Genomic DNA, 13,049 nt, shown 5'->3' on the forward strand with positions numbered 1-13,049 from the left:
TCAAACACCATTTTCATTTCTCTGAAGCCGACTACAATTTATCTGGGATAATCACAATCCTCGCACCTTGAATATTTTTACATGGCGAACGCACCAAAAATACCTAGCAATTAGTGCCCTTAATCATGCTCTTGCTTTCAGAGGAAAAAGAACACACCTGCTTTCATGGGGGCAGTGTTTCCCGGTCGGTGACTCTAGAGTAATTTTTGTGCAACCAAGCAGCAGCAAGCATGTGAATTTAGAATATTCCATGGCAACAGTGAATAAGCATGATAACTACAGTTAAGCCATCGATATAACAATATAAAAATGATTAATATTTTATATTTTAGTGTGCTAATAATCGATTTAAAGATTACAATATAAAATTTAATTTAGAAGTCATCATTGTTGTTGGAACATAGCAAAAGAAAATATCTGATTGGGTGGAGCCTAGAGGGATAGCTGAGGGTGGTTGATGATTAAGGAGGCGATAAATAAAGTTTGGTTGAATAATTTCTAAAGTTTTTTTTTTTTCATAAAAAAGTTTTTCGGACATAACCTATTGCCCTACACATTGTTGTGTGCTGGGATTTGAGCTGTTATTATTAGTTTTCGAAAAACATCATATTTGACTATTTTAGTGTAGCTTTAATTGTTAATGGTTGTGAAAGGTTATTGGTTTGTTTCTCTCGTAAAACTGGAAATAATTCTTGATTGGAAACTCGAGTATATCATGCAATAAAATTAAACAAAACAAAACAAAACTCTTATAAACTGTTTTAACTTGTTTGTGTTGAGGATGCATCAGTGTTGTTTTGTTCGCAGAGGATGGATCGAAATACCAGGACTGGGTTCGGGGCTAAAATCACTCTCCTTTTTTGGTATGTCAGAGACAGTTAATCCCTACTACAGGGAACATATTTTCGATGTTAAAAAACCTTGCCTTGTGCTGCTTTCTAATGAACTAACTGGGCGTGCAGGATCTCCGGATCAACAAAAGGATCGTAGGGCCTTCAACGCCTAAGAACCAATCCCAGAGTTCGTAACACTGGGAATCTGAAGAGGCAGCACTCTGTCTAATGGAAATTTGAGGAAACGTGATGGACTCCGGTTCATGATCAAAGGCAAAACCCACCCTGTGGCCTATCTTTCAACGTTAAAATTACCAAAATTCAATAAATCTTGTTCTAAAAGCCTTCCCTTCCACTTTTCTAAGCAATGCCGTCGATATTTCTCTTGATCCTCTATATCAACAAGATGGTTTGTGCCTTTGCCTCTTTGACTACATTTGCTGTTTATTACATTACTGCTGCCAACTCGAGTTGTTATTGATTTATACCTGTTATTACTTTTTCCTGGTCACTTTGTTAAACAATTAGTGAGCATCCCCTCATTACTTAATGACACTTCCGTCCTTTTCTAGTGCTTATTTCTTTTTCTTAGCATCAGTTGCCTATCCTCAAGTTTTTTAAGTTTCTAGGCTTGCAAAATGATCCAGTTCACAACAAAACGTTGTATATAGCAAAATGCAGAACATGACTTGACTAGAAATTCAAGCAGACTCAAAAACACATGTTCCCAGTCAAATCATTGTAGTCATCCACAATTTGTACCCAGTCAACAAATCCCAGAAAGAATCAAAGGAAACCATTGTTGAATACAATAATGGTGCATCCAAACAAATTAGATTTATTGGAACAATTAAAATTGCTTACTGCAGCGTAAATGCTTGCTCTGAATCCTCAATATGGAAAACTTCAAAATGGCTAGAAGAACTAAGAAACTCATTCTGATGGCCTTTGCCCCAAAACTGGAATGTCCTCATAACGTTTCTGCAGTAAAATGAAACATGTCAATGGGGTTCAAGGAACCAACCCAACAGATAATGAAAATAACGTTCATGACAAACTTAAATTGAGCAGTAACATTTGAGTTTGGCTCTTCAAGGGGTTCAAATGGAGAGAAACCAATTCATTAACTAAGAGCATTTACAGAATGTACTCTCAGATTCTGAGACTGAAGCAGAAGCAACAACTGATACTACTTAACTGAATATGGCGTAGCAGGACAGCCAAAAATCATATTAGTATAACGAGGAGAATTGTTTTGGATGAAACAAAGGGTCAATATTATAACCACATAATCATAGATTTCAAAGGAAAAATCAACCATGATTTCCTTAAAATCTGGCTCTTGTCATCACTCCAAATATCTCTTGCATCAAGACTTATCAGATGCATTGTTCCAAAACATTTCCAACTAATCCACAAGGAAATGAATGTGACTTTGTTATAACAGTTAGATTGATCATACTAAGATCATAAACATCCCATCTTAACTATTGACTGCAAGAGACACTACCTTGGCTAGAAAAGAAAGAAACACAAAATTCTATATATATGTAGATATCTATTGATTGACTTTGCATTTGATATTATTATATAAAAGAATAGATAGGAGCAGTTTATGCTGTTCACTAGAATGGTAAAGTAATAACTGCATTTGTGTATGTGCGCAAACTAAACAAATATACAAGCACATCATAGCTGATATAATACCCCAACATTGTTGTGCTCCCATAGTTTACGAACTCCATAATCCACAGCCTGCACGTATCCACAAGATTAACCAGGATAAAAAAGCACATTCAACTAAAAACAATCACAAAAAATAAGTCAGCCATTTGAAGAAATTGATTAAGCATAAGTATTCACTTTACAGGTAAGCAACGCTTAAATTGATTATGTTGGAAATTCTTTTTTGTTGCTTTAGCCTGATAATCAACAAAGAAATTTTTTAAAAGCATCAATAAGTGCAACTCAAGTAGATGAGCCCCTCACGTATTCAAAAGATGAAAACAAAATTTCCCACCTCATTAGATTACAAGTTTGTTATATAAAACTTAATATCTCAGTTAGAGGGAGTCAACCATCACCACTCTTCTTTCTTTCGTTTCATTTCCAGATCCAATCGTCAATAAGCTCTACAGCAAATAGAAACTCGTTTGTATTCTCTATAGATTGGCTGGCTACCCCGAAAGATATAAAAGATGCAACATGCGAATCCTACTAGGAAAAAAAAAAAGTTTCCAACTTCAACAAATATTCAGTTTTTGAGTCGTTGCTTCCTATAATCCTGAGAAACAGAATTCTAATAACATTACTCATCGATTTCTATTTCACGAATTCCCCCAACAATTAGAAAGAATTTATTTGAATCGAAATGCTCGGATAAGCCTAGACATCTGTCTGTTTATTAAGTCTAAGAATAATTATAATAAATTCTTCAAATAATTTATAAGCAATCAAACATAAAAAAGAAAACTTAAAATGAAAAAGCTTACCCGCTCACCGGCAAAAGCGCCGGCGATGACGAAGGTAACGTAGATGGAGTTACGGCGCATAATCAACTTGTAGAGACCTTCGAACACGCCTCCTCCATTTCTCCGTGCTGTGTAATCCATCTCTTTTCCTCTTTCAAGATCCACTCACTTTTTAGGCCAAATCACAAAATTCCAATTTACTCCGCAAATAAATAAAATTAAACAAATGATCGGATATATGAAAAAACATATTATTAATACCTCAGAAAAAAACTAAATCGGGAGAGTCAGCAGCACCCACGTTCGACTTTGACGGCTGAGTCGGAGAAATGAGGAAGAGGTGAAGGAGGAGGAAACGAGATTAATTAATCAAAGATGGGCCTGGTGGTGCTGTTATACAGTCTGCGAAGTCGTTTCGGCTATCGACATTTATATGGGGCGAAAGTAGATTAGAAAGTAATCATGTAAATCATGGGCCTTAACAAAGCCTATGAAATTGGCCTGGTTGTGCTGCTATACTGTCTACGACGTCGTGTTTTCCACCAAGATTTATATGGACCAACTGTAGATTAGAAAGTGAACAGTGGGCCGGAATAAAGCCTATGAACTTGCCCTTCAACCGACAAACCTAACAGAGGCAGCTGAAACGCACTTTTCTTTCCCCCACTTTTCTCTTGAAAAACCCTAACTCCTTCCTCGCGGCAAGCTACATATAAAAACCCTTTAAACCCTTCCTCGTCTCCGCCTCTTTCATTCTCATAGCTCCCACCCAGAGCCTCTCTCAATTTCAAAGCCCAAAACCCTTTAAACCCTCTCCTCTCATTAAACATGTCGTCCATGGAGTTCTGGGGTAAGCAGCTCCTTACTCTTCTTGTTATTAGAATTAAGATAGTTCCATTTTTTTTCAGCTTTCACTCTCTTTGATTCTGTACTTTGACTAGTTTAATGTTTAAGTGTTTTTAATGTTCTTTTTCCTGATTTTATTCTAAATATTTACATCCCCTTCTTATGTATTATGTCAGCGGTTGTTTATTCCTTTTCCTTCCGTGTTCCTTTATGTCGTTGTTTAGAGCTTTTTTTTCCAATGTTTTTTTATGGACTGTTCTGTATGGAGTTAGGTTATCTTGGACGTGTATTTTCTGTATGGTTTTGTTTTTTTTTCTGTTTTGTAGCTTGAAGGGGTGTGATTTTGTTTTTGTAAACAGATACATTTCTGAATGTGTTTGTGTGTGTGGTATGGTAATAGAAGGAAACTAAGGAAGAGGAAAGACAAGCATAATGCTATTAGTGTTTGTGTAGCTAATAACTATGGTTTAGCTCTTACTGTTATCATTATTTTCGTACTAGGTTTTTTGCTTTGTGAGTTTCAGAATGGGTTGGAGTTAGATTGCTTGTCAGATTATTCCATTTTTGTTGGATTTTCTCTAATTGCCTTAATTGTGTGCTTTGATGAACCACGATAATTACTAGCATAAGTAATAACATCTTATGCAAGTGGGTTTTATTTTTTAAATGCGTGGTGTGGCGTGTTTAGTGCATGCTTGTACATCTAATAGGAATTCTTGTTTCTATTTAAGTGTTAGTTGTTATGTAATTGGTGGTTAGCATTGGTGTTATTTTTGTTTTACTGATGCTCCATAATTTTGATTATTTTATTAGGTGTTGAAGTCAAGGCTGGTGAGCCTCTTAAAGTGGAACCTAAAGATTTCTATATGATACATCTTTCTCAGGTTAGATTTATCATAATTGAAGTATTAAACTGGTGCTGTCTTTTCTGATGTTAGGTTTTTTGTCTGACTAAATGTTTATATGGCCTTTTGTTCCTCAGGCAGCCCTTGGTGAGTCTTCAAAGAAAGGAAACGAATCAGTTCCTCTTTTCCTAAAGTTCGATGAAAAGAAGCTTGTGTTGGGAACCCTATCTCCTGATAAGATCCCTCAATTGTCCTTTGATTTAGTTTTTGAGAGAGAGTTCGAGCTCTCTCACAACTGGAAAAATGGGAGTGTTTTCTTCTGTGGCTACCAAGCTGCTATTCCTGAAAATGATGATTCTGGTGAGTCCTGATATATGCTAGTTGCAATATGCCATTTCTAACTTTATTTTGCAAAATTTGCTGAGCTTATTTATGCATTCAGATTTCTCTGATGATGGAGATGAAATCCCATTTGAGAAAGTGGAGAATGTGAAGTTTGCTACTGGTACAGATAAAGCTGCAAAGCCTGAAAAACCAAAGGCTAATCCTGTAGCGCCGAGCAAAGATGATGAATCCGACGAGGATGATTCTGATGACGATTCTGATGAGGATGATTCAGACGATGGATCCGAGGTTGAGACATCTCCTTCTTGTAACAAAATGACATGAATCTTATTATATATCTTGTTCCCATAAAACAGGAAACTAGCATGATGAAGCTTTTCCCAGGTTGATTACGTATATGTATGTTGTCATTTCTGGAAGGAATTGTTTGGTTGTTTCTGCATTAATGTTTGTTCAAGTAACCTAATTATCCTCCAATAGAATGATATAATATGGCATCTTCTGTCTTTTCTTCTTTATTCCCCTATCTTCTGGTTTCTGAATCATTGATCAAGTTTGTTGCAGGGTATGTCTATTGAAGAAGATTTGGATGATGAATCCGATAGTGAAGATGAAGAGACTCCTAAGAAGGTATCAGTTCTCGGTTGATTTGCAATTTAGATGAAATGTGATACCCAGTTTTCTTACCATGTTTTTAATTTACTCTGTTGTGAAGGCTGAGCAAAGCAAGAAGAGGACCAATGACTCTGCAATAAAGACACCAGTGTCCTCAAAGAAAGCTAAAACAGCTACCCCTCAGAAGACAGGTATTTTTTAGTCTTCTTGTTCTATCAACTCTTCTGAAGCATGGGTGGTGTGAATGATTTTCTTTGTTGTGTCTTGATCAAAGATGGTGGGAAGGCTGGGCAAGTAACTCCCCACCCTGCAAAGGGAAAAGCTCCATCAAATGGCAACAACCCCAAGACCCCAAAATCCGGTGGCAATTTCTCCTGCAAATCCTGTGAAAGGTAGGTGCTTCTGCAACATTCTAGATAAAGAAGTCCCACTGGCGACATCTAGACCGACTGACTGCTTATATTTCTTACTCAGGTCATTTGGCTCTGATGGTGCTCTGAAGTCGCACTCACAAGCCAAGCATGGTGGCAAGTGAATTACCTATATTTAAAGCACCATCAGGGTTTTGGCACTCATCTCTGGAGTAAATGAGAGGTTTATGTTAGCAACTCGTCTGTAATGTTGTTAGAGGTCTACATTTAAAGAAATGTCTGTCGGATGCATTGCCATTTTGAGTTTATGGAAACCGTTGCGATGTTTGACCACTACATGGTTCTGTTCAGATTACAATTCCTATGTTGTTTTGTTTGCTCTTAAAATCATTTTAGAAATTCAAGCATGCTGTAAACATCTTGTTGTTGAGGCGCTCATGAGGGAGCACTATTCCGGAAGGCACAGATTGGAAACTTGAACGTCCCCTAATCTCTAAAGCTCCTCTACAAGCGTGCAAGTTATGTCCACGCAATGGTGACCTGTTTAAAAGATGACTGATTTTTGAATGTGTTTTTTACACGCAAGGATGACCTGTTTCGTAAAAAAATAAAAGGTTTTGTAACATCATCTTTTCCGCATGTCCATTCTAGTCATCAAAAAAAAAAACCGTGTTTTCGCCGCTGCGGGGACTGGAATAGCCCCGGGGGCTTTAAAGTTTAAATGCCCTCCCGGTGAAAGCATCACAGGGCGCGAGTTCCATCCGTTGACGCCAGCTCCCCTAGCTTGTCTTAAGGCATGCTAAAATGAAGGGGGAAATTCAAGGAAAAGCTCCCTTCCACAATTCATTTTGGCCCTAAATGTGTTTTTTCCGCGCAAGGGTGACCTGTTTCGTAAAGAAATAAAAGGTTTTGTAACATCTTTTCCGCATGTCCATTCTAGTCATCAGAAAAAACCGTGTTTTCGCCGCCGCGGGGACTGGAATTGCCCCGAGGGCTTTGAAGTTTAAATGTCGTCCCCTGTGATCACAGGGCTCGAGTTCCATCCGTTGACGCCAGCTCCCCTAAAAAAAAAACCGTGTTTTCGCCGCTGCGGGGACTGGAATAGCCCCGGGGGCTTTAAAGTTTAAATGCCCTCCCGGTGAAAGCATCACAGGGCGCGAGTTCCATCCGTTGACGCCAGCTCCCCTAGCTTATCTTAAGGCATGCTAAAATGAAGGGGAAAATTCAAGGAAAAGCTCCCTTCCACAATTCATTTTGGCCCTTCTGCATTTCGCAGTTGAAACAAAAGAAAGAACCAGAAATTAGATTTTTACTTTACAACACACTTAGCTGTCTTTTCTGGCATCCAAAATAAAGAATCCGCGGTACATATTACATAATTAATCCATTGCCAAACAAAATACAAACAACCCATCCAAATATGGCAAGGATATGAAGAAAGTGGCAATATGAGGTAATCGACAGCATTTCGCATGGTAATAACTAACCAGCTACGTTCACAACAAATTAAAACTCCCTGGAAAAGAGGGAGATTACCTTGTCCACATATTGCACAAGCCATTTATGTCAAAATATCAAATTGTCTAACATGGCAAGAGGCAGGGAAACAAGCAGGGGCTGTCACAACATGGCAGTCGTATCACTAATAATGCTAAATGACTTAATGAGCCGTTATACAATCAATCTGCTCCTGGATGCTTTTGAACAGCAGCCTGACAAATCCTGTAAAACCAATCCTCTGATATTGCACCCGATGACCTGTACAGAAATTTCATGGTAAGCTGCAGTTAAAATAGTGGCTTGTCTCGATGAAGCAGGGATACCTGAACCTGCAAAACTCATAAAGATGTTGAGATCACTTTATTTTGCTAAAATAAAAATGGGAAAGGAGAGTTCAAGAAGCAAAACCCAACATAGAACCGTGAAATTTGATGGTGCGCTAGCCTGAATATGCTGTAGTCAGAATCCTGGACTGTATTGCATACACACACTGAGAACACAAACTTCAAATGCAGCAAAACAGTTCTAAGTTTAAATTTCTAGTTTTGATAAGAAAACCACACCAGCCATGGCATTAGCCTATAGTACAGACCATTACTAGTTACTTGTTAACAATAAATCTGGTGGATTACCCAAGAATTCTGAGTGGACAACAAAATTTGCAAAACATTTCATCACTATAGACACCTGGCACAAAGGGAAAGTTGGAATGAATAATTCTGTTATTGAAATCTTTTCAATGTCGATTTTAAGAATCCAGATGGAATTGAGAGTCAAAAACATTCAAGCCCGTCATGCAATGAAGTGCACAGTCAAGCAGAGTGGATGCAACTAATAGATAAAGAAAAAAAAATTCCATATGACAATTGTGAACCTGCACACCCCCTGCACAGTAGAAACGGGCTGTAAGCTATATTTATTCAATGTTCGGTCCTTCGCTGGAAAGGAACATCCTAATTGAGCAGGTGGAATATGAAAATGATTAGAGTAGAGAGAAAACAAGCCAGGCACCTAAAGGAGATCAGTATGCATATTCTCCTTGCTGCGGTGATATGTTCTGCTGATATTTTTGACCACTGCCATTTTGCATTTGCCCTTTGTCATTGTTGCTGCTGTCAGCATTGACATTATTATTGGCTGTTTCTTCCTGCTGCTCCCTTTCCCTATTCCATTGTGCAATTTTAGCACGCCTCTCCTCACTGCCTTCCCTAACTGGGCTTCGTTTACGCCTACCCCCAGGGCTTCTACTTCGTCCCTTCCGATGTCCAGGGCTTGTACTCCTATGCCTCCTGCTCCGACTTTCATAATAGTGCTCCCGATCATCATATCTGCGACCAGAACCATGCCCACTATGCGAATGCTCTTCATGGCTCCGATGTCTATAGGGGCTCCTGCTCCTGCTTCGGCTGTGGCTACGCCTTTGTCGGTAACTCCCAAATAACTGACGCCTCAACTCCCTAAAATCAAACAAAATAAGACAGTAAAATAAACACAAACCCAAAACAATTCCATGCATTCAGACACCTCAAACAAAACAAAAAAATAAACATCAATCATTACCTGCCGATTCTTTTAAGGTGCATAAAATTGCAGTACCCGCCACGATTACATGCATTCTCCTCATATTGCCTACACGTGGCTTCTCGGAAATCAGTCACAGGCGAGAAATCCACAATAATAGGACGACCTGCACCCATTGACAATCACATCAACAAAATGTAATTACACGCAATTAACTTGGGAATACAAAAAAAAAAAAAAATCATATGTAAAAGTGAAATATGAGCATAAAAATAACAGAAAAGAGAAGCAGAATCTGACCGGCATAAAACCTCCCAGTCAAATTCTTAAGCGCATTCGAAGCGTGCTCTTCCTCTCTAAACTGAACATAAACATTACCGACCTATGGAAGCACATAAAAATGATTCCTGAAATATCCAAGCAGAAATACGAAATTGTCCTTTCCAGTTCAAGGAAACATACCATGTGGTCAGCAAGATTGTCACAGACATTCAGGCTCTCAATTTCCCCGTATTTTCTTAGCTCCTCAAATAAATCCTCATAAAATTCCTGTAATTGATTAAGATTGGAACTTTCAAATTCTTGATTTTATTTCAAACACTTAATTCCTCAAAACTCAAGTACAAAATAAATAAATTAAAGGAGTCGTAATTACCTCGAAGTGTTGCTGGATCTTGCGAGGATCGATAGGGTTACCCTGGGCGTCAACACCAGGAGTAATCATATCAGGGCGCTGGTACATGTTTGATAAAAGAAGCGTAGGGCTGACGCTTGGTTTGGTGTGGAGACGAGAACATCGATCACCGTGTCTACACGCTCCGATCTTGAAGTAAAACGGACAGTTCACTCTGTCTTTCTCTGTTCCGAATATCGACGCCAAGTGCTCCGCCATTGATTCGCCGGAAATTCTCTCTCCGTGTGTGCTTCTTTCTTAATGAATTCAATTCGGGTTCTTTTGTTTGCGTTTTCTTGTTTATCTGTCAGAGGAGAAATGCTGCTGCGTGGCGTTAGGGATTTTAAGTTTTTGACCGTAGCGTTTATCTTCAATATTCTGGATGTTTCGGAGGAAATATCAATATGAAAGTAATTAAATAATACTTTACTGTGCACAGCATTAAATGTGGCTGGTTTGCCCGAGAGGTTAAGGGGGAAGACTTAAGATCTTCTGTGCATAAGCACGCGTGGGTTCGAACCCCACAGCCAGCAATTTGGTTATTTTATTTTCTCTTTTGCTGGCATTTTAATTAAAGCAAAATGAGTAATACGCATGTTTAAAAGACTGCGTCTGCCGGGAGTCGAACCCGGGTCTAACGCATGTTTTGAAAGACTGCGTCTTCCGGGAGTCGAACCCGGGTCTATTGCTTGGAAGGCAATTATCCTAACCGTTGGACTACAAACGCACGTTGAGTGGAAGCGCATCGTTTGAGATATCATCAGTGTCGATTTCATAACATGTAAATATAATTGCCATTTTTCACTAAATCTGGTGTAGATCGGTGATCGGACCAAAAAACTATTAATTCATTCACTCGTTGGAGGATGAAACTTCCTTCGTTCAATTTTTTAGGTTATTTTCTTCAACATAAACGATTGATCTCGAGAAGAAAAGAATGTCAGGCCATCTCACCCTCAAAACTATCTAAAATTACACCATGCGGATTAATTTTCTTGCTTTTCTTAAAATTTATTATTTTTTAGGAGTATTTAGAAATATAATAATATTTATTTCTTAAAATATATTTTTATTTAAAAACATATTAAAATAATAATAATTTTAATTTTAATTTTAAAATATTATTTTTAAAATCAGCTCTTCAAGTATGGACTTAATAACCTCATCCAGTCTTTAAAGCTCAAGAGATCCAACTATAGTTAAAGTGATGAAGCCATTTAGTAAATAAATAGACATGAAGCATGGGTTCCATGTTCCAAAAATCATCAGTCTTATTAATTTAAGTTAAGATTTTTAAAATCACGAGTTAATTTATAAAATTATATAAATTTATAAGTTAATACAAGTTAAAGGTATGAAATCGTTTTAAAAACTTGAAAATTGTTAAAATCAAACTAAAATTAATAAAATCATGTAAAATCAGATAAAATCATGATTTTGAAACCAATTTTATAGTTTCACTAAAGTGTATATACCGCACCAAATTCTCACCTCCAAAATCTAGCCTTCCATATTAACACCAATCACCTAGACAACATTTATTCTAGTCTTTTTTTTTTTTTAGTTATTCAACAATCAACCACTACTAATAATCTTATTTTTTTCATCATCGACCATATCTTTTTTTCTAGCCACTGTGAGTTTATAAAGTACTTGGTTTTTAGAATTAAAAAATGATGGTAAAAAATGAGTGTTTAAAAAGATAAAGACAATATTATATATTAATACTACATAATATCTTTTTCATTTTTTCCCTACCTTTTCAAAAATACAATCTAACTATAATTAGAATTGAATTATTGCTCTCCGATTTTTTTTTAGACAACTGTGAAAAATTTTATTCCTTGTACACAATTTAAATTCTAGACCAGAGTTATTGTAGTCCTTATTTTTTGTAGTTTTATAAGCTAGGTGTAACCATCTTAGTATATCAACAAATTATTTATAAATCAAGTTTACATTAGATTTTTTGTGTTGTGTTAAAAATATATTTTTAATAACTTTAATTCAGGTGATGTTTTACCCAATCGGATAAAAAAAAAAGGTCCTCACGTGGAGAGATTAAAAAAAAAAATGCATTACCTTCAATTTGGATCGATTGACAGTTGATGCATGAATTTCTTAATGGATCCATCCACCGGCGCCAATGTCATTGAGTCTTTGGGCTGTTTTGTCACCATTGTCTTTTTTTTCAAGGGTTTTTTTTTCTGTATCATAATTCCCGCGTTATGTTCTGGACTTTGAGTCCATGACGGCTTTATCTCAATCGTACTGCATGTTAAATATGGATTTTCTAATTAAAAATCTTATTTTTATTCATCATATTCATATAAAAAATGGGCCTTCTATACAGTACGTATTAGATATGGATCTGCAGAGACTGCGGTACTTTACTGTAGTTCAGGGCCTTTGTGGGATTACAGTATGGTAGGAGACCTCTTCTGTCTTCTGAAAACTCCCAGCGCCTCCGACCGTTTACTGCAACCGCCAATTGGACTCAGTAATGTTAACGCAAATTGGATCGAGGAAGAAGAAACAACACAGGTGGGTAAACAAGAAATTGATTGCTCATATATAGAGTATGAACAAGATGCTTGAGAATATTTTGGCCTAAAAGAGAGCTGACCCCATTTAGCAGAAAAATGGGGCCTAGTCTCTCATTTTGATTTAGTTTATTTTCGCATTTTAAAAATAATTTTTAAAAAATATAATTATATTTTCAAGCACCCTCTATCCAGCGCTAAGCTTCAAATGGCCATGGCACACAGAGACAACCAAATGAGATGACATTTCAACTAACGGATTTATAATCTCTTAAATCTCGTGGATGTTTGTGTGACTGACAATGGCAGGACATGTGAAAGTTGTTTCTAGATCCTTAACAACTTTAGTGTAACATGATTGAAGAACAATCAAAGAATTTAGACAGATAGAAAGTTGACAATTTATAATCACTTGTTACAGTGGTGAGATATAATGGCTTATGCTACAGTGAAAGAAGAGAGGCAGAGTGCATGTGACACATGGAG

The 13,049-nt window shown here is 37.1% G+C and overlaps 3 protein-coding genes and 2 non-coding genes across 8 annotated transcripts; 2 read left to right on the plus strand and 3 right to left on the minus strand.

The window, feature by feature from the left end:
• Nucleotides 1-1,477: 1,477 nt before the first annotated feature.
• LOC105111848 (ubiquinol-cytochrome C reductase UQCRX/QCR9-like family protein) lies at nucleotides 1,478-3,702 on the minus strand. 2 transcript variants are annotated; one of them, XM_011007322.1, is made up of 4 exons: nucleotides 3,566-3,702; nucleotides 3,326-3,455; nucleotides 2,541-2,588; nucleotides 1,478-1,814 (listed from the first exon to the last, which is right to left on the minus strand). In XM_011007322.1, exons 2-4 carry the CDS (start codon nucleotides 3,443-3,445, stop codon nucleotides 1,767-1,769), a joined length of 216 nt encoding a protein of 71 aa, XP_011005624.1. In that variant the 5' UTR covers nucleotides 3,446-3,455; nucleotides 3,566-3,702; the 3' UTR covers nucleotides 1,478-1,766. The 2 variants fall into 2 exon arrangements, with proteins under 2 accessions (XP_011005624.1, XP_011005618.1); XM_011007316.1 differs by having other exon boundaries at nucleotides 3,326-3,472; nucleotides 3,566-3,699.
• Nucleotides 3,703-3,937: 235 nt separating this feature from the next.
• LOC105111862 (histone deacetylase HDT1-like) lies at nucleotides 3,938-6,707 on the plus strand. Its single transcript, XM_011007333.1, has 8 exons — nucleotides 3,938-4,154; nucleotides 4,964-5,034; nucleotides 5,133-5,355; nucleotides 5,438-5,628; nucleotides 5,905-5,970; nucleotides 6,056-6,146; nucleotides 6,230-6,347; nucleotides 6,430-6,707. Exons 1-8 carry the CDS (start codon nucleotides 4,133-4,135, stop codon nucleotides 6,488-6,490), a joined length of 843 nt encoding a protein of 280 aa, XP_011005635.1. The 5' UTR covers nucleotides 3,938-4,132; the 3' UTR covers nucleotides 6,491-6,707.
• A 1,073-nt stretch (nucleotides 6,708-7,780) lies between these two features.
• On the minus strand, nucleotides 7,781-10,365 carry LOC105111870 (splicing factor U2af small subunit B-like). Of its 3 annotated transcripts, none has more exons than XM_011007351.1 (6): nucleotides 10,003-10,365; nucleotides 9,810-9,896; nucleotides 9,648-9,729; nucleotides 9,387-9,513; nucleotides 8,838-9,283; nucleotides 7,781-8,711 (listed from the first exon to the last, which is right to left on the minus strand). In XM_011007351.1, the coding sequence occupies exons 1-5, from the start codon at nucleotides 10,237-10,239 to the stop codon at nucleotides 8,848-8,850; spliced, it is 969 nt and encodes a 322-aa protein (XP_011005653.1). In that variant the 5' UTR covers nucleotides 10,240-10,365; the 3' UTR covers nucleotides 7,781-8,711; nucleotides 8,838-8,847. The 3 variants fall into 3 exon arrangements, with proteins under 3 accessions (XP_011005653.1, XP_011005661.1, XP_011005647.1); XM_011007359.1 differs by having other exon boundaries at nucleotides 7,781-8,084; nucleotides 10,003-10,364; XM_011007345.1 differs by having other exon boundaries at nucleotides 7,781-9,283; nucleotides 10,003-10,364.
• Nucleotides 10,366-10,470: 105 nt separating this feature from the next.
• Nucleotides 10,471-10,553, plus strand: TRNAL-UAA (transfer RNA leucine (anticodon UAA)). Its single transcript has one exon. It is a non-coding gene; the product is annotated as a tRNA-Leu (tRNA).
• A 122-nt stretch (nucleotides 10,554-10,675) lies between these two features.
• On the minus strand, nucleotides 10,676-10,747 carry TRNAG-UCC (transfer RNA glycine (anticodon UCC)). Its single transcript has one exon. It is a non-coding gene; the product is annotated as a tRNA-Gly (tRNA).
• Nucleotides 10,748-13,049: the final 2,302 nt, after the last annotated feature.

Source organism: Populus euphratica, unplaced genomic scaffold, assembly GCF_000495115.2.
Source record: "Populus euphratica unplaced genomic scaffold, PopEup_1.0 scaffold5.1, whole genome shotgun sequence".
In the NCBI taxonomy this organism is placed as follows: Eukaryota; Viridiplantae; Streptophyta; class Magnoliopsida; order Malpighiales; family Salicaceae; genus Populus; species Populus euphratica.

Coding starts and splice junctions, on each gene's coding strand:
- LOC105111848 (XM_011007322.1), bottom strand. CDS start 3,445: ATGGATTACACAGCACGGAGAAATGGAGGAGGCGTGTTCGAAGGTCTC. Junction 2,589..3,325: donor GCGCTTTTGCCGGTGAGCGG/GTAAGCTTTTTC, acceptor GGATACGTGCAG/GCTGTGGATTATGGAGTTCG. Junction 1,815..2,540: donor GGGAGCACAACAATGTTGGG/GTATTATATCAG, acceptor ATTTTACTGCAG/AAACGTTATGAGGACATTCC.
- LOC105111862 (XM_011007333.1), top strand. CDS start 4,133: ATGTCGTCCATGGAGTTCTGGG. Junction 5,629..5,904: donor ATTCAGACGATGGATCCGAG/GTTGAGACATCT, acceptor AGTTTGTTGCAG/GGTATGTCTATTGAAGAAGA. Junction 6,147..6,229: donor AGCTACCCCTCAGAAGACAG/GTATTTTTTAGT, acceptor TCTTGATCAAAG/ATGGTGGGAAGGCTGGGCAA.
- LOC105111870 (XM_011007351.1), bottom strand. CDS start 10,239: ATGGCGGAGCACTTGGCGTCGATATTCGGAACAGAGAAAGACAGAGTG. Junction 9,730..9,809: donor ACAATCTTGCTGACCACATG/GTATGTTTCCTT, acceptor GTGCTTCCATAG/GTCGGTAATGTTTATGTTCA. Junction 9,514..9,647: donor GACTGGGAGGTTTTATGCCG/GTCAGATTCTGC, acceptor CAATGGGTGCAG/GTCGTCCTATTATTGTGGAT.